At 32.5% G+C, this 24,109-nt stretch overlaps 1 protein-coding gene across 1 annotated transcript in view; it reads right to left on the bottom strand.

Moving 5' to 3' along the window:
• Window positions 1-5,329: 5,329 nt before the first annotated feature.
• Window positions 5,330-24,109, bottom strand: part of LOC124368973 (aminopeptidase N-like) — a 47,666-nt gene continuing 28,886 nt past the window's right edge. The window contains exons 10-18 of the mRNA XM_046826554.1: window positions 23,374-23,455; window positions 20,535-20,718; window positions 18,838-19,078; window positions 17,318-17,580; window positions 15,754-15,950; window positions 14,808-14,975; window positions 13,568-13,720; window positions 8,267-8,342; window positions 5,330-6,350 (exon numbers count right to left, since the gene is read on the bottom strand). Coding sequence (XP_046682510.1) covers window positions 6,132-6,350; window positions 8,267-8,342; window positions 13,568-13,720; window positions 14,808-14,975; window positions 15,754-15,950; window positions 17,318-17,580; window positions 18,838-19,078; window positions 20,535-20,718; window positions 23,374-23,455 — 1,583 coding nt within the window. The 3' untranslated portion in view covers window positions 5,330-6,131. The remainder of the gene's footprint in view (window positions 6,351-8,266; window positions 8,343-13,567; window positions 13,721-14,807; window positions 14,976-15,753; window positions 15,951-17,317; window positions 17,581-18,837; window positions 19,079-20,534; window positions 20,719-23,373; window positions 23,456-24,109) is intronic.

Genomic DNA, 24,109 nt, shown 5'->3' with positions numbered 1-24,109 from the left:
ATCTTCCAGCAGTACATGTCAGTAATATTGAATCATTTAAATAATAATAATCGTTTACTAAAAAAGTAATTGAAAAAATGGAAAATTTGGAGGGGGTTCAGACCCCCCAAATAATATGCTTTCTTAATTTTTATGTACATCATATTTCCAGAGGTGTATGAATTTTTATATGGAGCAACTTTAGTATTTGAGTTCTGTGTAACACTTGGTTTGGCAATTTAGGCATCACAGTGACTACTTCTTTTGATATGATGTATTACTTTTACTATGTTGAATATACCTAGATGTTAATTGTTTAGGCTTTTTCCTTTCTATTTCATTCCCTTATTTCAATACAATTCAATCATTTAATTTCACCATTACTACTATCTCATTTTAAAATAGAATATTTTAATATTTTTGTTGTATTATGGATTGAGATAAACATATAGTTTTCTACATTTCATATATACAGATGAACTTCAGAGTTGAGCTTATTTCAGTGAAATACGTTATTTTAATTTCATTATACAATTTTACCATAGGAACAACAGGACAATTGCAAATACTTTTTTTCTGAGGATGTATTAGCTGCAGTATCTTAACTTAGCAAACAATTAGGACGTTTTAGATATAGCAGGAAATATGCCATTTTAAATCATTAATTTTTTTATGGTAAACTGTTTTATTACTATAACCTATTTAATTTATTCATTGATTCTATATTATTATTTATACAATTATTATTGACAATATTGCTTGGTACATTTTAACTAAATTTAACAAATCAATTCAAACCAATTTTTCCTCTGTGTTGGTGTTACATGTTGAGAAAGTATTTCTTGGCACACTGGAAATAAATCAAATATTTATTCTTCAAAAACACTATCCAGATATGTTATTAATAGTCAAAAATACTCTGAAGATGTATTGACAGTAAAAAGTACTCTAAGATATTTTGAATCAGTACATAACATTTTATTATGTAAAGTTTTTATTTTACCAGATGTTAATGCAGGAATATGGTAATTTTTCTAAATTTTATAAACACAGGAAGAATATTTATGAGCAAAGGAAAACAATTTCAGAAAAGAGTTAGGTTTTGAAAAACAGAGACACAAAATGGACATCTATAATATAATTTGACGGTAATAACAATTTAATCCAGTGCCTACCTTCTACCCAGTGCCTAAAATAATTAAGCGAAATAAATCCTTATAATCAAGAAGACAGGATTAAGAAGTTTTTAATACTGGGAAAATACTGAATAATGTTAAATAATGCTTCACAAAAAGAGAACAAAATAATGAATAAAAATGTGACCCCCACGCCAGCATAGGAGCTTTATTTAATGAGTTTTGTTGGTTAATAAAGAAAGACTGAACGCAAACCAACAGAATGAGGTTGTGGAGCCAGTTTGAATGGCGGGCCTTATTGGATTATACAGTAATTCAATTCGTAAAGGACTTATGTGAAACTTAAGTTGTTGCACAATCTTCTTCACATAGCTGATATCATTGGCTTAAGATATTTTTGGATCCCTTATTTTTAGAACTTTGAAATTTACTAAAGATTAGTCACATTGTGAGCTAGCTAATTCAAATTTTCATAACTAGGAATTAGAACCAGGCTGGAATATATGAGGCACAGTTATATGAATATTAATAAATCTATCTACAAGTAATTTTAATTGTGATAACATATAATACATAGTAAGGGTATTAAATCAGCGATTTAGGTACACGGTTAATTTCTTTGGCGACATATTTGGTTTGGACTGCAAAATCTTTTATTCACAGTTGTTTTCCAAAAGTAATTATTTACACCATTAAAGACTAAAAAGAAAAAAGTATAGATAAAAAAATTGCATATACAAGATTAGTATTATATGTATTTCATCAACGCTACTGTTAGTACATGTTAATGATAATAATTGCTGCAGAACATTAAGGAATCATCAGTTGTAGTGCAGGTTTACTCAGTATTAAAAAACTTGGGAAATACTGAGTGTGTGTATTTCTTTTAGTCTTGGGTAGGAATTTATCTCTTTTGGACTTTTTACAAATAATCATTCAAGCATTAAAAGCAAAACCACTGAATGGTTTGGTTGATGTGCGATGAAACTGGACAGAGAGTGTCTACTTACCTACCTTCAATAAGACACTTTTAATTGAAACAATTCCTTTTATTTTGTAAACCTCCCCACTGTCAGGCATTACTGTTTATAAAAAGATAATACTTTGAAGTAAATGAAGTTGTTTGGAAAAGTCTATATGTGCGTTCTTACATATATGATTTTTTACATAAAAATCTTTAATTCTGATTTTTTTATAACATACATTTCCTTTCTACTGATGTAGGTTTTTTATCAACTCTGTCTTAATAAAATGTTTAATAAATTTGGCTAAATCATGAACTGAAAATAAAATATGTATAATATACCGATACTGATATAACATAATAAATTATAAAACACTGCCTTAAATCATAAAATGAACTTTTGACAAGCCTTGTGGAAATCTGTTATAAGATAGTATTAGAAATACTCAAATTACACAATTCACCAAGAAACAGCCGAAGAGAAAGTTGAAGAAAGTTGTCAATGCACCTACAGTACCTGAGGGACAGGTCTATTCCCTAAGTCACATTACCTACCCGCGTGTCCCTTCAGTTTGTTGTATCTTTGGAATTACTTCTCGCTTGTTTTACTTGGCAATCCCTCAGATTACTTTTGCCAGGATTTTAGTAATTGACATTGCACAAAAAAATACAAGCGACAGGATGAAAAGGATCAAATAGAAATTGAGGTATTTACGGATCTGTTTCTAGACAGATTTACGGATAACAAGGAGTAGTGTGTTTCAGCATTCAGAAACTACTTCTATAGACTCAATTTTGAGTTTCAGTAAAACTTTCAGCACTATTACCTGCAATAACACATTCCCAGTCATATTTTCCATTTTTTAAATCATTTATTTCTACTTATATTTTATTTTTTTATTTATTTCATCAGATTTGTACCAAATGTAAATTTGGTGTTAATAATAACAAAGATTTTCGTAAGTCATTGGTTTTTAAGTCGAAAAACACTGTGAAAATATACGAAAGTAGAGATGGTGGGAGGCATTTCAACAGTTGTAATTTGCACAATATAAATGCAATATGTAAATTAAATACATTTTTTATTTAATTATACAAGCATTCTTATTTTGTATTTGTTACTCTTGGTAAACTGACTAATGGAACATCTGTTGCAAGTGCAAAAAATTCAACTATATTAATACATTATTTTATTTATTTTTAAACCTACTCACACACTACAGAATTTGAGCACCTGACATTATTTCAAGGTGATTCAGTTTAATATACTTTTTGTTTGTTTGTGTGTAATGTTGTTTTTACAAAAGATGGATTTAATTGGTGGGTAGATTATGTTACCTATGTGGTGGTATTTGGGGGAAAGTTTACAATACCTACCGCTACTTAGCAAGAGCAGATTCAATACTGATTTTTGGAGAGGGCCACCTTGGTTTTAGTTTAAAATTATCTTTACTATAACAGGTAATTTACATTGCAATACAACAAAATATAAAAATTGTTGAAAAAAATTATACTTAAAATTTAGTTTATTATGATAATTTTAAGGTCACAACACTAGATTGAAAGTTTTATTTTTCATGACAACTTTTTTCAAAATCTTGAATGGGGCTATCGCCCCTCTTCTGCATCCGCCAGTGCTACATAAATTGTTCCCAATAATTAGATGCTTTAAAAATTATATAATAAACCGAGTGTGTTGTGAGATATCAATAGACACTGATTGACCTACTATTTTTTCGACAATACGAGTATGTCTATTGACCACAACCAGCAGAAATTTTTTCAGAAGTAAACAGCAAATCATGTTATATTTTATGACTGGCCAGATTGCAGGAAAAGAAATGCTTATCACATAAATAATAAATATAGAGCTGTGCACAATAAACAACTGTCAGCACCAAAATTCATGAAAGTTTCATTTTCTGTCTGCATGTCCATGTATGTTTTTCTTTGAAAATTCGTAAAATTTCTAAAAACAGTCACACTAATGGGAAACAGCCAAAAGAGATACCAAACTACTCGGCTAGTTAGAACATTTGGTATCTCGTTTTAAAATCCAAGGCTTTTCATACTTTTTTGTAAAATATTAATGTGTACTGCAGTAAACCAACATCTTCCTGATAAAAATAGTGAATGCCTTTCAACATCTAAAATTATTATCAATCCAGTTACAAAAGTACAATAACTGATTGACTTGTAAATCAATGTGTGATACCTTTCCAAACTGCTTTAGGCATTAAGCTAAATTTTTGTTAGCCAAAAATATAGTCTTGTCACCAAAAGTTTGTTCTCTGTAGTTACATACTTTAAATAATAGTTTTAATATTTCTCAAAAATATTAAAAAGATCTCATAGTTAATAGTCCAACTTAAAATTTGTACTCATAAATCATGAAAGCTGTGTTTTATATGTGTTAACTAAAGATTCTATGGTCATTAATGCAGGTTGTTCAATCTTAAATAACAGTGGCTAATATTAACATATTGTATTACAGATTAATTAAGATTAGTAACATCACTTTGTGAATGCTCTAAAAATAGTTATTCAGTTTTAAATTTAAGTTTACAATTTTCCTACATGACACTTCACTTGATAATTTTCTATTAACAAAACTTTTACTGTACTACTCAGTTTTTCTTAAAAACATTTATTTCTTGTACATAATGTATAGCATTTTAAGATGATATTAAATTGATGAAGCAGAAACAATGACAACAAATAAACACAAGACATAACTTAGAGAAGCAGTGGTGCAGCTTCTCTTCATGAAATAAGAATGTTTCATAATGAAGTGTAATTTAGTATTTAACTGCATTTCAACAGTAAAATGCACTAGACAGAAACTGAGCGAGACTGACAAATGTTCACAGTAAATAAGTAAATTACACTTCAACTTACTTCAATTATACTTCAATGATCTGGTTCTTCTGCCCTTTGCCTGTCCCTTTGTCTTGCTACTTGGTTGTCTAAAAACTGAATACAAATTATATCTCCAAAATGTGGGGAAGGGGAGTGTCGCTCATATCCACTTTTGAAACAATGCTCAATCTCTTCAGCACAAATGAAATGCTATACACATGTATCAAACTCTTTGCAACCTTCTTAACTCTAACACAAAACAATAGAAAGAGAACGCCACTATTTTTGTTTTGCTAAGTCAAGGAAGGCGTCTGTTGGTGTTCACCATTTATTAATGGACTGTAGGATAATTATAGTCAAAGGTAATAAGTGTCAGACCTTAAGAAAACAGTTTCAAGAATCAAATGGCTTTATTTACATCATAAAATACAGTATTATGTATGTATTATAAAACCTACTCTCTTACTTTATACAAGGAAAATGTGTACATTAAGGTAAAAATAAATTCAAAATTAAGACACTATTAGAGCAAAAGTACAGTTATTCTTATTTATACTATGGAACTAGATAACACTTAATTCAAATGAATCAGATAGTAACAGTAAAGTTAAATTTTAAGACCTTGAGCACACATCAAGTAAACAACCAAATTATTTAAAAGGGTATCTTGTTTAGTTTAAACGAAAATAAAAATAGGTTAATATCACTTTGGCATTTTTTATATATCAATGGCGTAGACTGAAAGAGCTTAAATCTAAACAGACTTAACAATGGTAAAAAGGTGAACTAATTTAATAAAATAATATTCAAATAGAAAAATAATTCAATATTATTTACTGAAAAGCTTGTTTGATTTATTTCATACTTTCATAGTTAACATGCCTGACTTGAATTAGTTGTCTGTGTTGTAAATTTTTTTATTCATATTTTAACAAGAACTTCTAAATATTGTTCAAAATTATTTTTGTTATTATTGTGAAAGTGAACCAATCAAATATAAAGTTTTTGGTCCAAGGCAAGCAATACAGTGACAAAATAATAAAATATTGTGAGGTTTAGTTTTATGACTAATAGAGGGATATTTTTCTTGCATCGCAATGGTCTGTGTTATAGACTGATTTCATGTGTGTATCCTGTTCACCTTAATACCTGCTAATCAGTCCGATTCACGGCTCTTTACAATGATCAATGGTCTAGCCGAATTTGCGGGTGCGAGCAAGTACCAGGATGTCTTGGAACTTGAAGCGGTGTGGTGGCCAAGGCTTGTCCAGAGCATCACGCAGCCAAGCCTCTACAGGCCCACTGTTAGCCTCCGCCCAGGCCACCTGAGCCTGCACAGTCTCAACAGACTCCTCTGCTGTCTTCTCCGCCAGACCAAACTGGCCCTTTTTCTCTGCAACTAGCTCCGTCACCTACACCAATACCATAGTGGTTTTAGCCTTCAATGGACACACCTGCTGTATCACAGCCACATGATCGTGAATACCTAAAAACTATTTTGACAGCTTCATATATTTTACTGTAAAAACATATATTTGCATAAAGATTATCAATACAATATTCTTATTAACAACTTCAAAACAACTTAAAATAACAATCACACACCCCATGTGATTGTGCACTTGAGAAAGCAGTTTATTTTTAGTGAACATCTTTTATAAGTCAAACAAAACATCAAATCCCATAAAGATTAACTTTGTTGACTTACTATTGTATTTTTATTGTGGTTTATCGCTCAAAGTGGAAAACTATACGAGGGGGTACCCAAAAAAAACCGGAATTATTTTATAAAAATTATATATTATCAAATTTTTTACAATACAACCTTATCTCCTTCAAAATAATCTCCATTACAACTAATACACTTGTCCCAACGGTATTTCCATTGATCAAAACATTTTTTGTAGTCATCTTTAGAAATGGCTGCAAGCTCGAGCTTCGTTTTTTTCTTAACCTCTTCAACGCTGTCAAATTGTTGACCTTTCAAGCCTCTTTTCATGTGTGGAAATAAAAAAAGTCGCATGGAGCGAGGTCAGGCGAGTAAGGTGCGTGGTGTAGCGGAACCATGCCGTTTTTGGCTAAAAACTGCCTAACTGAGATGGCTGTGTGTGCCGGTGCGTTGTCGTGGTGGAAGAACCAGTCTCCAGTCTGCCACAAATCGGGTCTTTTCTGGCGAACTTTTCGCTGAACCGAGCTCCAAGTTAACCCACTACTCTCTGATAGTTCCTCAATTGTCTGTCGACGGTCGGTGAGCACAAGTTCACGAATTTTCTCAACATTTTCGTCCGTTCGAGAGGTTGATGGACATTTCAGAACGAGGTTTGTCTTCAATCGACATGTCGCCATTTTTAAACCGAGCGAACCACTCGTAGACCTGAGTTTTCCACATAGCATCTTCTTTGTAAGCTGTATTCAACATTAAAATAGTTTCTGCAGCATTTTTACCAAGTAAAAAACAAAATTTCACAGCTGCACGTTGTTCACTTAAACTTGCCATGACAAAAAACGAAACAAGAACAAAACAGGGTTAGCGAAAACAGTCACTACGAACGAACAGAATGCACTAGGACAACGGAACTGGGGTCACTGAGCTCGCAATGGGTTGCGCGACACACGCCTAGCGGCAGGAATGTGTACTACACGCTGCCGGCTGCCAGCAATACAATTCCGGTTTTTTTTGGGTACCCCCTCGTATATACTTCTAAAATTGTTTCATATTCTACTACCTTCTACTAAATAACTGTGAGTCATCTGAAAATGGCCTTAAAATGTTTTCTCGACTAAGAATTCCTTTTATCTAACAGAAATGCCCTGCTCAGTCCACAGACCTAACAAAAAATGTCTATGAATCGCACAAACGTAAAAAAACAAATACATGTACAAACCTGTTACGCAACACTCAGCCATCCAAAATATCACCTCCTTCAATAACTGTTTCATCACAAAAGCCCTACTTATAAGTTGAACTAGACTATTAACTAAAAATATGAACTGCATAGTCTGTGTAAATATAGTATTTTGTGTTTAAATAATATAGTGCATAAAATAGACATCAACAAAAAGCAACCTCCTTTTTTCAATTTGGCGACACAGGAGACTTCAAAATTAAAAACTACTAAATCTGTCTTTGTTGTTATCAAAATAACCAGTAGGCACGAAACATTATAATTGTATTTAATTTAATTCTCTTATCATGAAGAACAGGACTAGCCTTCACTTACCCTGTCAAAACATTTTTGCTAAAACCTGGTTTTCCTCCTTTGCTCTATTTTACTTTTTTTAAAGCCTAGTTGTAAATTGAGTAATTCACATTTATATCTTAACTTACCATGGTTAAACCTTCTTCAGTACGGAACCGTCCCAGAGAGACTTGAATGAAATACTCCCACAGGTTAGCTGACATCCTAAAGGAAAAATTTTAAGTTAATAATTTGTTTAAACCCGGCACAAGCTTGTTACATAATTGCATTCATTCTTGACAATAATTCTATTGTCAAAACACATAATTGTGAATAAAAAATGGTGAACAATGGGTTTATGTTGTTTTTGAACTGGTGTACAGGAATATCGTATTTCTAATGCAGTAACCGATTCCCAACCCATTTTAGAGATAATACAATGATTTTCCTACAGGATATAACTGATTAACTCCAGAACATGCAATCTAGACACAAATAAACATAAGTACATCCTGAAGGTTTTACAATTGCTTATGCCAATATGTGCTTACATGATCAAATTGTTTCATGGTCAAAACAAAGTATTTTTTCAAAACTGGGCTCTTTAAATTAATAAACTTTAAGACACAGATTAAAGTAACTAAAGCTCTTATTTAGAAACTATAGAATATTTCTAGTACACTAAAATTAATTTAATATCTTTTTTTATAATTGAACTGAGACATCAGTTCTTTTACTTGTGTTACACTGTACATATTTTTCTGTAAGATAGATATATATTTACTTAACTAAAAATTGTGTCACAAACCAGTGTATGGTAGTTTTTATTTTGCAGTGTAATAGATAATATTTTAGTTCAATTTTTCTCTCAGTATATAAAATTATTATACTATCTACCGTTACAGAATTACTGAAATGTATAGTGAACATTGTTTGTGGGGTTTTGATTTTTCCCAATGTATAAATTCAGATAGCTCCAATTTATTTATATGACAAATTTTGCATCGACAAAATAAAAAGCTATGTTTAAATATTGTTTTTATTTTGTATAAATAAAACTGCATTGATAAACTAAACACTCCAGCATGGTTAATACGTAATCCTCATTGTTTAAAAAATCTATTTATAAAGGTTTTAAAACCAATTTACATAAACAAACTACAGACACAGCAAAGAAACAACAATGACGAGACTGTAAAACATGCAGCATCATACATGTTCCTCCTACTCTATATGAAAGACAGAGTTTTAAAACCGAAAAATATTGAATATTGAGTTGGTAGGCTTGATCTACACAGGTAAGAGACAATTTATTGCTCCTAATATTTTGTACCAAAATTCAACTTTTAGGAATCACTTAACTATTTTTGTTTACTGGACACTAGTGATGAATGGTTGTGTTATTTTTAAAAGCTTTGAATAAATAGAGATAAGTAAATTTAAAAATGACTCATCCGAGAACATTGATCTTGTTGTCAAATGACATGTCCTCATCATGTGGCATCATTGCCGATCACACCTTCACATCCACAATCTGAAGTAGTTGTGATAATAAAACTTTCTCACTTGCTCTGTTTCTTTAGAGACTCAAAATAGGTATATGGTGTTACATCAACTACCCAATGATCAACTTCTACTCCTATATCTGTTAGGCCCTTCAACACCAAACCACACCAGTCTAAACAGCAAAATGTTAAAGTGACTGTCCCAAGTATCCACACATGCCTTCAAGATTCCTACCAAAATCACTTGTGAGTAGCAGACTGTTAAAAGGAAGAAGGTTTTTATTGTGGCTGATAGTCACGGTAGACACCTAAGCGGGATGTTTGAGAGGTCATTGAGAACAGATTTAAGCGTCACGGTTTTCATGAGGCCTGGAGCCCCTGTGGAGTATGGTAGAAGACATTGGTGACCTAGCTGCAGAATACAGTGAAGAGGATGTAGTCATTGTGCTGGCTGGTAGAAATGATGTGGGAAAAGATGCTGTATGTAGTATTAGTAAGATTTTGTCACATAGTTTGAAAATGCTATATTTCTGAGTACATTGCCTCAGCGTTATGACCGTGCACTGCTTAATCATAATATTGAATTATTTAGTAAAGACATAGTTGATATAATCAATCAAACTGATATTTCAATCTTTTACATAAATGCTATGTTAACTAGGAAACACTACATGAGAGCTGGTTTGACTTTAGCAAATGACAAATTTGGTAAAATGAAAGTATGTGTATCTCTAGCCAAGTACATAAAGCTGTGTACGATCACTGTGTTGAGGCAGCCAGCTCAATCAGTGACAGAAACAGAAGAAAGCTTTAGTGTTCCTGAATGCATTGATAATACACTAATCAGTAACATTTTTTAATTGACAGCTGAAGAAATAGAAAATATTTATTTAGAAATGAAAAGAAACAATATGTCTCTGAGTCAGGAACTGGAGGCGTATGTAGCTCGCAGGGAGGGATAAAGAGCTGCACTCGGCCTCAGAAGCATTTCTCGGATGGAGCAAAAAAATATTATTGTCAGTTATATTATATAATGTACTGAGTATTCATAATAAGCTTTTAGATTTTACTGTTTTTTTTTTTTTTTTTTTCGCTTACCACTCATCGATGTCATATGCTACAATATGGACTAATGAAAAAAGTTAAGCACAACTTCATACCTTTCCCGGATATATCGTCGGTACAACGAAACATAATAGAGTGTGACTGCTGTTTTTGTTTTTTTTTTTTTAATAATCTCTTAAAATGGGTGAACCATTTCCCTCACAGCTCTATTTGTTTTTTTTAATGTTCTGCCACTGAAGTGCAAAAACACCACATCACTTTTTTTGTATTATCTGTTATAGAAATCCAGGCAACAAAATTAAAGAATTTTTAGGACAATTTTAAAACCTCATATACCGTGTCACCACAAAATTAAAGCATGTAGTCCTCACTGGTTACTTTAATATTGACACACTTGTGAACACTTCTGCTGGACTACAAGCCTGCTTTAAAGAACCAACAAGAATTGCTAAACTTTCATCATGTATTAATAATATTTTCATTAGTATTTCTCCTAAATTTGTGTTCTCATTTGAACCTAGCCTATCGGATCACAGATTACTTGTGATTGAATTTAATTTTTCATGTCATAAATAATCTAAAACTTGTTGAGCCAGCAGTGTTAAAAAGAAAATTTAGTAAACAAAGTATTGCTGTTTTTATATTAACGAAACAAAATTAGATTTGAGCTCTATTGATTGTACTAAAATTATAGGAACTACTATAATTCTTGCATTTTAAATACAATTTTACCAACTTTTTTCTAATCATTCCCACATTTTCCTTTTAGAGCAAGATCCCAATCTGCTCTTACATCTTGACTGATATCTGGCATCAGGAACTCTTGTGGACACAAGCAAATTCTGTATGAGGCCCAGCGTAGCTTGAATTGTCCTTTAATGGCTGATAATTATAAAAGATACTGTAAAGTTTTAAAGAAAGTCATAAAGGCAGCAAAAATATTGGTAAATGATGTCTTTATCTCGTGTGCGAGTAATAAATCAAGGGCCATGTGGGAGGTGGTTTATAAAGAAACGGGAAAGTTGGGGAGACAGAGGATCCATGAACAAATATCCCTGATATGGGACTCAATACAGAATTTAAAGAATTTGCAAGTGAGTTCAATGATTTCTTCATTAATGTTAACCAAGCTTCCCTGTTTTTGTTTCCAACTACTTCAGACAAAGTAAGCAAAACTTCAAAGGCTTTAAAGAACATCAAGTCAGTCGGGTAGGATGGTGTTCCTACATCTGTGGTGAAGGCTTCTGCAGATTTGATTTCTAAACCGCTGGCAACATTTATTCATGATTCATTTAAATCCAGATTATTCCCTGATATTTTAAAATATACCTAAACCATACTTTTTTATAAAGAAAATATGTCCAATTATCGTTTGTTAGCAATCTTGCCAGTTTGGTCAAAAATCATTGAAAAAAATATTTTTAACAAGACTACAATATTTTATAAGAAAAACATGTGATTTTAGATAAATACCAGTTTGCTTTTAAAGCAAAATTTTCAACAATCCATGCAGTTTATACATTAATTGAATCTGTGTTACAGCCACTAGACAGAGTATATCACGTCATATCCTTGCTAGTGATCTCTTAAAGGCATTCGTCTGTGTTAGCCATAATTTACTCTTATCTAAGTTACATTATTATGGAATTGGGGTAAAATTAAAGACGGTTAATGATAATTGACATTCAGGAAGCAGCGAGTCATTTGCCCTGATGGTGACATCTCAGTCCGATCGTCATGGGAACTAGTAACTTAAGGAGTTCCACATGGATCACTATTGGGGACCAGTTTTATTTCTATTATACATGTACAACCTCCCACATGCCTTGTTGAAAGTGTCATCCATTCTCTTCGCTGATGACACCAAACTAATAGACAAAAATCCAAAATAAGACAGGCTCAAAAATTTATTGCCTCTACCTACAGATGAAGCAAACTTTTGGTTTGATTCAAATGGGCTCAAATTAAACAAGGAAAAAAGTCAAATTATTAATTTTTGTACACAATCCAACTCTGAGGAAAATTTTAAATGCAAAGATATAGAAGTGGTGTCTTCTACAATGTTTTTGGGTGTTGTAGTAGACAGCCATATGACTGGAAGACTCATATTACTTTTTTGGCAGGTAAACTAAGCTCCGCTTGTTTTGCCGTTTTAAGTCCAGTTGTTAACTTTAATACACTAAAGACTGTCTACTATGCATATGTGTACTCCCATCTGATATATGGGGTGATGTTTTGGAGTAACTCTGTACACTCACACTCAATTTTTAAAACTCCAAAAATAATAATTAGAATTATGTTTCAGTTACAGTACAATATATGTTACAAACAAATCTTCATAAAATATTTAATTTTAACACTGCATCCAATTACAAAACTTTTATCATTTCACAGGTCAAATATTAGTAGTACTATTCACGGTGAGCAAGTCACTCATCAATAAGAGGCTAAGACATGTGAACTTAAACTATCCAATCCACCATATCTAACACTGTAGAGGCGGGAAGCATTGTACTCTTCGCTAAGATAATATAATAAAATTCCTGTTCATTTAAAGTTGTGAGAACCCATCACCAAATTCAGAAGTGCTCTAAAACAGCATCTCATTGTCTAAGGATATTTCAGTGTTTCTGAATTTTTTAACAAAATGTAAATTATTTTGGTTTTCTCATTACATGGATTCATGATTTTATATTGTAAATTATATGTATTCATTTGAACTATAATTGAGTTTAAGGTAGATTAGTATAATTTATATAACATAAACCGACGAGTTATATGTCTACCTATGCTTAAGCTTATCATAATGTAAACTAAAATAACTAATAAATAAATTAAAAAATAATAAAATTGATCACCATCAGAAAACTAGTAACTAACCTCTTTTTTAAAGGTTTCCAATTCTCTGAGAGGAAGTTGAAGAGAGCAGTGCAGCCCGTCACATCACCAGACATAGCAGTCAAGGCAGCAAACTTGTCAGCCTCTGAGAATGTCTCATTAGTGATGTCTCCAAGCAGAGTGATGTTCAGAATACTGCAACAATTGTATGGTTTTTATTCATTTTTTAATCGACAGGGCAGAGCTTAATACTATGCATTATTTAAAGATTCAACAAAAATGTATAATTCCTTATCCTAACCAAAATGACCAATTTATCTGATTGATTCTGTGACTATGAGGAACTATCCTTCTTAAGTTATAGTTTTTATACCTGCTCAATGTATACAGATTTTCTCTCTATCTTCAATGAATTAAATCGATTTATTAGTTTAATCTATTCTTATTTTTTAAACAATAATAGCAAGAGAAAAATCAATTCGGTGAATAACAGGTAAGTGATTTACGTACAGCTAAAAGTTCATAAAAAAAACTGACATGAAATACTTATTACATTTATGATTACGATAGGTGAGATCAATGAAATTGAAGAAGGATCTTTGTACTACTTTATCTATTAATTTTAATGAAGAATCTCTGATGGCCAAACATTCAAACCCTACTATTTGGGATTTTTAAGAGCATGTGGATCAGGAAGAAGAAGATTTGATCACCAATCAACAAACAATCGATCTGTTTACCTTCCATTGATATAGCTTTGGAAGCTCAAATGACCTAACGATCATCACCTAACCCTCTGGAAGCAAATAAACACCAACAAATGCTTTGCATTTCAATACAAACTACCATATTTACTATCTAATTTGCTTACCATTCAATATTAAGCCTTCGTGTCTACTGAATTTTATAGCAGCAGAGCGATGAGTCTAGTCTCTTCTTTTTATCATTTGAAACGTAATGAACTATTGTTACAAAAAGATTTTATATTCATTCTTAAAACAATTGTTGTGTACGTGAAGGTTTTGGAGGGAACCACACAGATCATCAGGCCTAATATTCCGAGGAAGTCAATTTGTAACTGACCACGATGCAACTCCAACTCAGCAAAAGCACATTGTACAACAGCTCATTAAAACCAATGTTTTTAATTGACTCTCGGTCTGGTCCTTCTTTCAAAAACCGAAGGATCCAATCAACAATTAAACACTTCTTGCAGATTACTATTTTTTAGTAGAAGAACTTTCAGTAATCATGCTACAAGAAGGAGAATATGAAGACTGACCGCTGGTACTGTTCTGGCTCCCGTGAGCAACCCGCCAGAGTCTTGAGCAGGAAGGTGCGTTCAACCGATGACCGATTGGATGGGAAGTGGAGCAGACGCTGCATTCCAAATTCCCACTCCTCTGCCGTCCCATGGGAAAACACAGAACATAGCAGGCTACCTGCCAGGCTACAACAAATTTTATGTTTTCAGTAGTTAGACAATTAATTGGATAAACTTAATTAAATTTTCAATCCTGTCTCTATCAATCAAACATCTTTTTTCATCATTAAGCATACGTGCAATAGATTTTTCCAAAATTCATAATATATAAATAACACATTGAATTATGCATTATGCCATATTTTTTGTAGTGTCAAAATAGAGAACATACTTTAAAAAAAACCATATACATTACCTTTTTACACCATAATAATTTAGACAGACTTACGTCTGATAGTAAATAAACTGAACAATAAATGTAAAACAATTTATAATAAAAATTAAAAATGGAATAACAATCCAACCAAAATATAACATTACAATAAATAACATAATACATAACAGGACAAAAATAGTACGAAAGGTTAAACTAACAAAGGTAGGTACAATAAAACTTAAGTTATAATCTACAAGTTCATAACTGAATTTATAACAGAGATTAATAGGGATAACGAATACAAAAAAATAAAAAACAATCTAATGCATTATAAGAGTGCATCATGTCAGAACTAAGTACTAAATTAATTATTTGTTTGAATTAAATTTAATTAATTAATTCTGTTGAACTGTTAAAATTAATTAATTAACTTAAAACCACATTATATTTGATGAGGACTTTAAAATTAAGACTTCTCTATAATCAAAGTATTAACAAAAGAAAAAAAATAACGCATTCCATGCACCACAAAATATGATGAGCAGCTCTTTCAAAATAAATTTTATATATGGCTAATTGTATACATACGGCATGCCGCTATCAGGTGTAGGGCTGGATAACCAGCGCGCATAGTGTGTTTGTGCATGCTCCACACATGCAGGATGGCCAGCTGCACACAACAAGTGACGGGTCTTGGTACGGAAGTCTGTGCGCCAGATCGGACTCTTGTCCGTTTCCTCTCCTAGAGCCTCCAATACGGGAGTCACCAGGGCTTGGATATACTCCTGCAGCAATTTTAATCAGTTCTATTACTGTTTGACTACAATATAGAATGTAACTTTATTTGAAAATTTATTAATACTATATTTAGAACTTGAAGAGTTATTTCATAGTTTCTAAATGTAAAACATTTACAATTATTCAATGTTTAATGTGTAAGTAGAATGTTTATTAATGTATAAACTACACTTGTAGTTCAGTCACTGCACTAAAGCATACGTTTTTAATCAGCATTCAAATCTCTACAGGATTTTACCTACAAAATCATATAATACTATGTATATCATGATCCTTTTGTAAGGAACCTTTTTGTTACCTTCTCTTAGTCTCAAACCTTCCCTCTCTTTTAATAAAATCATAAATTATATAAGACCTGAGAGAGCAATATAACAAAGTAGATTGTCTTATTTCACCAGGTGAAGTTAGGGCTAAGAAGCCTTTTCTGATACTTAACCTGGGAACACAACTTAAAGGTCACTTCCAAACTACCACCAATCACCGGGCGGCCAGGCTGCTTGCAAGGATTAGATCACTCTGCGGTCACCCACAGCAGCCACATTTAAGATAAGTGACTTTAGTTCTATTAGAAACCACTAGTCAATAACCAATACTATAAGTTGCTATATTTCTGTATTATGCAACTGCATTTAAACTGCGCTCTGAATTGAACATAAGGATTATGTCATTTTGATTTGGGGTTTAGATGAGTTTACCTCATCATATGTTTGTTTGTTTGTTCCAAGTGGTGACGTATATCAAATTTACATAGTAAAAGTGTCTGAATCACTTCTGAATTGTGTGTACCACATCAATGTGTCTGGTCAATTTTGACATTGACTTGTAAAAATTCCCAGAAAGCTGAAAATTTGCATAGATGTTAGGGACACCATTGCTATGAAATTGTGAAAAGTCTCCATCGATCCCATGACTGCAAACATTTTTTATTCAAGGTCAAATTTCACAAAAATAGGTTTTTTGAATTTTTTAGTGAAACGGTTAGTTTTATGAAAAAATATGTCAGACAAAAGTTGTAGATCACGCAATTATCCACAAAAAAGCTCCTTATGCTTTTTTTCATAACAATAACCATTAATGAGAAAATTTTGCAGACATGGGATCGATGGGGACTTTTCACAGTTTCATAACAATGGTGTCCTTAACATCTATGCAAATTTTCAGCTTTCTGGGAATTAATGCAAAGTTACCCCTATTTTTGGGCTAAATTGACCGGACTATAATTTGTTTACCCTAATGTTTGTTCGTTTTTCTGAGGAAGAGATACATTTACGTTAAAATGTGTCTTGGTTTGTACAGATTTACCTACATTATATGTCTATAGATATTCTTTTATTCTATTGAACGAAACACTCACATCTAGTGGTTTGGCTGCAGCTGTACCCTGGAACTGCTTACGCAGCCGATCAGCCAATGGGTAGAAAGTCTTCCAGACAACGGCTGATTGCTCCCTGCGCAGGAATACAGTCATGTTGAGGGCAGTGGTTGTGGGAAGCTGGCCAGAAAGAGCTAGCGTCAGAGCATCATGAAGCAGTTGAGTCCTCACACTATCTGGCAGTGTTGACACTTTGTTTGATAGTAGGTGCCAGTTCTCCTCATCATAGTTAACCAGGAATGGCCCTAATGGAAATAAAAGTATATTGTAACTAAATTATCTCCATTGATTTTAGTAGAATGTCACAACAGGTCATATAGGAGAATTATTACACAATATTAAGTAGAATGGATCCAAAAATAACTAAATTGGATTTATCTTTTAAAATGTTCCTTAATTCTATAGTGTCATGGAGAACAATACAGTTCTCTATGAAACAGTACTAAAAACAATAACCTTTATTTGTCTACAGTAGAGACTAGCTAACTCCCTCCACTTGATTGATTAAGAATAAGTTGGGAGTCTTCCTTTTATCCTCCATTTCTGAGCAGTTGCCATCCTGTTCCCTCTTTTTGTTTCAGATGACCTGCCGCACTGCTGAAGTAAATTCCCATATTGATTTTTCCTCAGTCTTTCACCACTACATGTTATTTACGGAAGTTTTATTCAGTGCACTTATTCCATGCAGTAACACGATTGGCATGCATTCCAATCACCTCGGACCTTCAGGTATATGCTTGAGTTTTTTGACAACTTTTTCAGTTGTTATCCATGACTTTAGTGAGTTCATCGCTATATATTTACTATATTTTTGTGTATGCTTAACTTTAAGCCTTAAGGTTGTCTGACACCTAGTGAAAAGGATATATTCTAGTCCTTGAAACAGTGTTTTATTTTTTTTAACATTAACAATGGCAAAGAAGAATGAGGGAGCTTCCTTAGTTACTTCCTCAACATGTCTGTTCCACATAAGTTCCTCGTCAAAACTGATCATATGTATTTTAATTCTGATTCCCACTCCAATGACTTCTCCATCATACTGAACGATTCACAAATTTAGTTTCCTCTTTCTACTAAACAATACTAGTGTAGTTTTTCATGTGCCGATAGTGTGTCTATCATCTAGCATCATCTCCTTGTTCAGTTTAATTTTTGTAGGATACTTGCTGCAGCAGATCATCATGTTGATAAGATATGGATAGATGACAAAAATGTAAAATGGTTAGATAGACAGCGATAGTGTGTGAAGATAGTCTAGCATAAAACAGTGATAAATAGTCAGGGACTCATTTGGTCTTTTGAAGATTAGAGAAGGTTACTTTTCATGTTTACTTTAAAGTAGTTTTCACCTGCCTAAATTGTGTCCCTTGGTACATGCACAGTTCCACTTATAAAAGAAGCTTGAAGAAAGACACGTAAAGAAAACTTTTCCAGTTTCTTTTTAATACATTTTTAAACTGGTTGTTTTAAAAAATTTAGACATGTATTTTTGAAGTGCTTACCAATGCTGCCAGGATTGACGACAATGTATTTAAGATCATCACTGAACTGTTCTAGCGTAAGCTCATGTAGATCAGGCCTAAGCCACGTAGTGGGAGTTGTGGAAATATTCCCTAGAGACTCTTCCGAGTCAGGCTCCTTCAAAACCACCAAAGGCAGCCACCAGAACTGTTCCGGAGGGGAGGGCTTCTTCACCACTTTGGCTGGTGTCCATCGTGACTCCAGGTGGTTGATAAATGGTTCCTAAAATTTGGATACAATTAACTTTTTTATATATAATGTCTGAATAGTGAAACAGTAGGATATTATATTTACACTTATTAAAAATATCACAAATAGATGTATTTTCTTACTAAATAATTATACATATTCTTGAAATGAAAAGTTAAAAGTTTTGTCCAGCTAAAATATCAAATCTGACCTCAATCAGTGTTTTAATTTACCATTCAGTAGTAACATATCAGGTATTTTTCTCACCTACAATTACTGCAAGATTCCGTTCAAAGAATCTTTATCAACCATTCATAATCAATAGTGAAATAAGTTTTGTCTATGAATTTCAATACAGAACTATGCTACAACTATAGTAGCCGTATTAAAACCCTACAGTAATATCAGAGTCAGTAATTCATTAATAAAATGGGTTTTCCTCAAACTAGAAACACATTTAGCATTACAAGTCATTAAGCACATTGGTCATTAACTTTAAAAACGTTTATAACACATTTTTGTTTAGTTGGTATTTGTTAGTTTGTGCATCTCTCAATTTTAATTTCCCATGTATATTATGACTATATATATTTCATCTAATAACACATTCATTTCAATTCGTTTCTATGTATATCTAGGAACTAAATTTTTACAAATTTACCACAGTAATATTGAGTGAATCCTTGGGTGACAAAGCCAAGCTAATACAATTAGAATTACTTTCTTTTGAATCAATAAACTAACAGTTTCTAAAGATAAATGTCTCCACAAAAGCAAACCATAGCCCAAATGCAACTCAAAAAGCTCAAAATACGCTGCTCTATTATATTCACTTGAAATAATATATCTTTAACAGTGAAATGTAGTTTTAAAAAGATGAAAGTGAGTTTTCTGTTCAATATCTAATCTGTACTGAGTGAACATTTGAAGCGTTCTGGGTGGGGAAACATTAATTTTTTGCCATTTAATGCTGTTTGGAACGGCCAATATTTTGGGTTCATTCACCATTACACAACTTAGAGCAAATTTAATCTGAGATAGGGATGTCATATTCTTATCCATTAGCTTGACACTGAACTCTCCCTGGTTACTGTATAGCAGAATGCATATAACATGAGATGTGAAAGATATCAGTTTAATGTTTACTTCAAAAGCAGAGCGGTGACTCACGTTAAAAGATCCACCGTAATATGAATATACTGTACAACATAGTGCATAAAGATTATATGTAAAATATATCAGCTTGATGTTTACTTCCAAAGCAGAGGGATAACTCACCTTGAAGAGATTCGTCAATATCCATACAAGATTGGCTTCTAATATATTATAGATACAACTTTAAACTCAGCTTTAAAGAGTTTTAAAAATAATATTCTGCTTGTGCTGTTTTTTGTAAACATATCTTTTGTTATGGAGGGTCTCTTAATCTTTTATATCTAAATATCTTGATAAGATCAATAATTTATCCAAGATATTAAAGGAAGCTCACCTGCAAGACAATTATTGTGTCCTTGTCATAATTCCTAGTTACTGTGAGGAGAGGAAGTCTTTCCCTGTCCAGCCAGGATTGTGCTATCTCGCTTACTGTCACAGTCTTAGCAAGAGTCTCATCTTGGTGGGCCTGATCACTCAGGGCAGACCAAAGTTCTTTGTCCTCGTACATCTTGAACTCCCTGCACGTAGAAATTTTCACAGTAGTTTAACATGGATCAATATATTTATCTATAACATATATCTATCACTATATATACAATATTTTTTTAACAAATGAGCCACTTTAAACCACACTTTGTGAATCCAGAACCAACCCTGCATCATAGCAAAAGTTCATTTTACTTGGTAATATGAAAAATTGCATAAAAATGTAATTTAAATTATTTTAAAATACATAGCAGAAACATTGTGAATATAAAGGAAAATTGAGATACTGTAGCTGAATTGTTGAAGGCATAAAACCTTTTCTGGACAACATGTAGCTTAAGGAGCTCATTCACTTTTCAACTGGTCAGCTGTACAAAGTCCAAATTTGGTACCTATGGGTTTTGGAATAAGTAAAGTTGGGATTCGTTATGGTAAATATATTTTCTAGACTTTAGTCAGGTTTCCATTGGGAAAATGTTTTGAGCATTACAGCAAACTGGAGGTCCAACTAACTTAGTGTGATTTGTCTAACTACCTCCACAATCTATCCATCCACACCCAAAACACTTAAACATCAAACTAAGTTGGATGAAATGTCCAACCAAGTTGTGCATAATGTATAGGTTCACATTGCTTCAGCCCTAAAATCCTGCCCATACAGATAGAACCAATACTAATAAGAAGACTGGCATTTCTTTGAAAACTCCTGATTAAAAATTTTCATACCTAAATTAAAAAATAAATAAATAAGTCTATAAACCCCCAAACGTCTCCAGAGTCACCTTTTAACTAAAGGAAGAAGCTCAGCGGAAGAAGTGAGGATAGTGTAAAAAAGTATAATAGCATGTTATGGTGAGGTACAAAAGTATATGTTTCTCACGTCTAAACTTACGTTTTGCAGACATGTAAAAACCAATCTCATAGATTTTTTAATTATTGTAGACAGTATTGAAAAGTATGTGAGTGTTATTAGTTCCTTCTAGCAAAGAAATAATATAAATCAAACAATAACTTGTAATTGATTAAATGAAAAACATGTAAAGCTAGGCAACACTAATATGGTGCAAAATCAAAAATAATTTTTCTGGTATTTTTATTATGATCCTATTAAATCTTTGCAAAGAACTGGAGAGAGCTGCTGGCTACATGTTCTAAGGTGTTAGACTTTTAATCTGCTCTAAAGACGCCAAACGTTCACATAATGCTGGAAAGACGCACTTTTCAACAGTATATAAGTCATAAGAGTTTGGGAATTTGGAAATGTTTTGGCAAATCAGTACGTCTATCCCTAGTATATCTATACACTATCCCTAGTATATTGCTAATTTGTTCAGTTTTATCTGTAACTGTATTGTTTGAGAGCAAGACAAGAAATTAGGTAATCCTAAAGGAACTGTCCATCTAACTTGATCAAGTTGCTTACTCCCTTCCCCCCAACTCTGGATGGGGCGTGTGGTGTAAAAATGTCAACACAATTTACAAAATTAGAATCTACTTCGATGCTACCAGTTAAAGGCTCTCTTCCCTTATGCACATCCATCCCCATCATTTTGTAAAAGTGCACACTGCTTGTCATCAAGTACAAATCCGGTATTTGCCAAGTGAGGATTGCTTTTTGTGCAATGTGGTCATTTTCACAACACATACCTCAATACTTTTCAGTTTTTGCAGTCACTTTTATGCGATGCACCCCAATATGTAAAACTAGCTGTCATAATTTTCACACTAAGTGATCAAACATTTTATTTATACAATTATTATTATTGATATTGTTGTGAAATAAATGAACTACTAAGCAATAAATGAAACTGATGAGCGACAGTGTATATAGTTGGAAAACTTGCTGAGTAGTGTTGATAAAGAGAAGAGAGAAGGAGGTAAAGCCATAGGCCATAGAAATCCTTACTGTCTTTACTGTGTTTTTTTTTTCATTTGGCTTATAACAGACTTAATATACGTATAACATTGGGTACTGCCATTTGATTCTACTTAAAACTATCTAGGTCGGAAAGCTTGGAACACATTTCAGTAGTCAAGCCACAAAATTTATCAAGCCATCATTAAACTAGATACCCCTGTTTTACATTTTATTTTTAGGCGTGTATTAAATTCATTAAGAAAAAAAAATGTCAAAATATTAGACATAAATATCCTAAATAAGCTGTTAAAAAGTGTCAGCATCATTAAAATACAAAAAACTAAAATCTAACATATGCTGCCAGTTAATCCTTAAGAGTTCCTTTCCTAGTTGAGAGGTCTCCCCCAGGGAGTAAACTCGCTTCTTCACCGGTTGACTCCTTATAGATGTTTGGTGTAGAATTACTGATAACATAGAACTTGAACACTAGTAAGCTGTAGTCCGAATATGAGAACTGTTCACACAAGAGAAATAGTTTTCAAATGAGATATTTAAGAAAACATCATTCAGACACGCATTAGAGCAAGTAAGTTCAGAGTTATGGGAATACATATTGGTAAGTTGAAAGCAATCCAATAGGTGAAAACCAAGAAAGTACATGGGTCAAAGCCTGCCATTCACTGAAAACACAACCAGGCCCGCCAATCCTCATGCATAAAAAACCTCATAAGTTTATAACCCATTCGTCCTGTATAAAAAGTATACCAAGCAAGGGTTACATGTTTGTTCATTGAATGATGAAACTATCGACTACTGACAGGCCACTTACTTTTTGGACAAGAAATTTTGTATCCCAGTCTTGAAGGTATGAGATGTTAAAACCTGGTCCAGCATAGACAGGAAAATCTGCACTGAAACATTAATGACGATGTAACTCACACTAGCAAGAGAAATAGCCAAGACAAAAACGCAACCTTTTTATTCCATTACATAATATACTCTTCATAAACAAAACTTATGTATAATAAAAATATTATTTTATTAAAATGACAAAATTGTTTAGAATGTTCATAAACTGTTTCTTTAAATAGAAAGGCTCCAGATTCCTTTATTAAATCAAATTCCAGAAAATGTCTTTATGGTTCTGAAGGTAGTACATTTCTTCTGATGAATTATCTGGAACTGCTACAGTTCAATATCAAAACAGAACAAAGTACAGAGAATAATTATAATAAATTATAAGCAATAAACTTTATCCCTTTGTCAAGTGTGTACTTGAATATCTTGAATTTTGTCTCATATAAACAATAATACACTTTGAACCAATACATTCCTGTATTTTATTTTCCTTAACTCTGCCTAAAAAAATAACTGTATTTTATTTCATATTTGTTGGTCATATATTTTGTGTCCATAAGGAGTTTCATTATAAAGTATTATTTATACACATACAAATACTTGTAGTTTTATATATTATTGATTGTCAATTAAATTTTTTTAATTTTTTAATAAAAAATTGTATCATAAAAAAGTTTACAGAATTAAAGAACTCAAAATTCTCTTTC

The sequence above is a fragment of the Homalodisca vitripennis genome, chromosome X, assembly GCF_021130785.1.
Source record: "Homalodisca vitripennis isolate AUS2020 chromosome X, UT_GWSS_2.1, whole genome shotgun sequence".
Taxonomy (NCBI): Eukaryota; Metazoa; Arthropoda; class Insecta; order Hemiptera; family Cicadellidae; genus Homalodisca; species Homalodisca vitripennis.
This window is presented reverse-complemented; position numbering and strand designations above follow the sequence as displayed.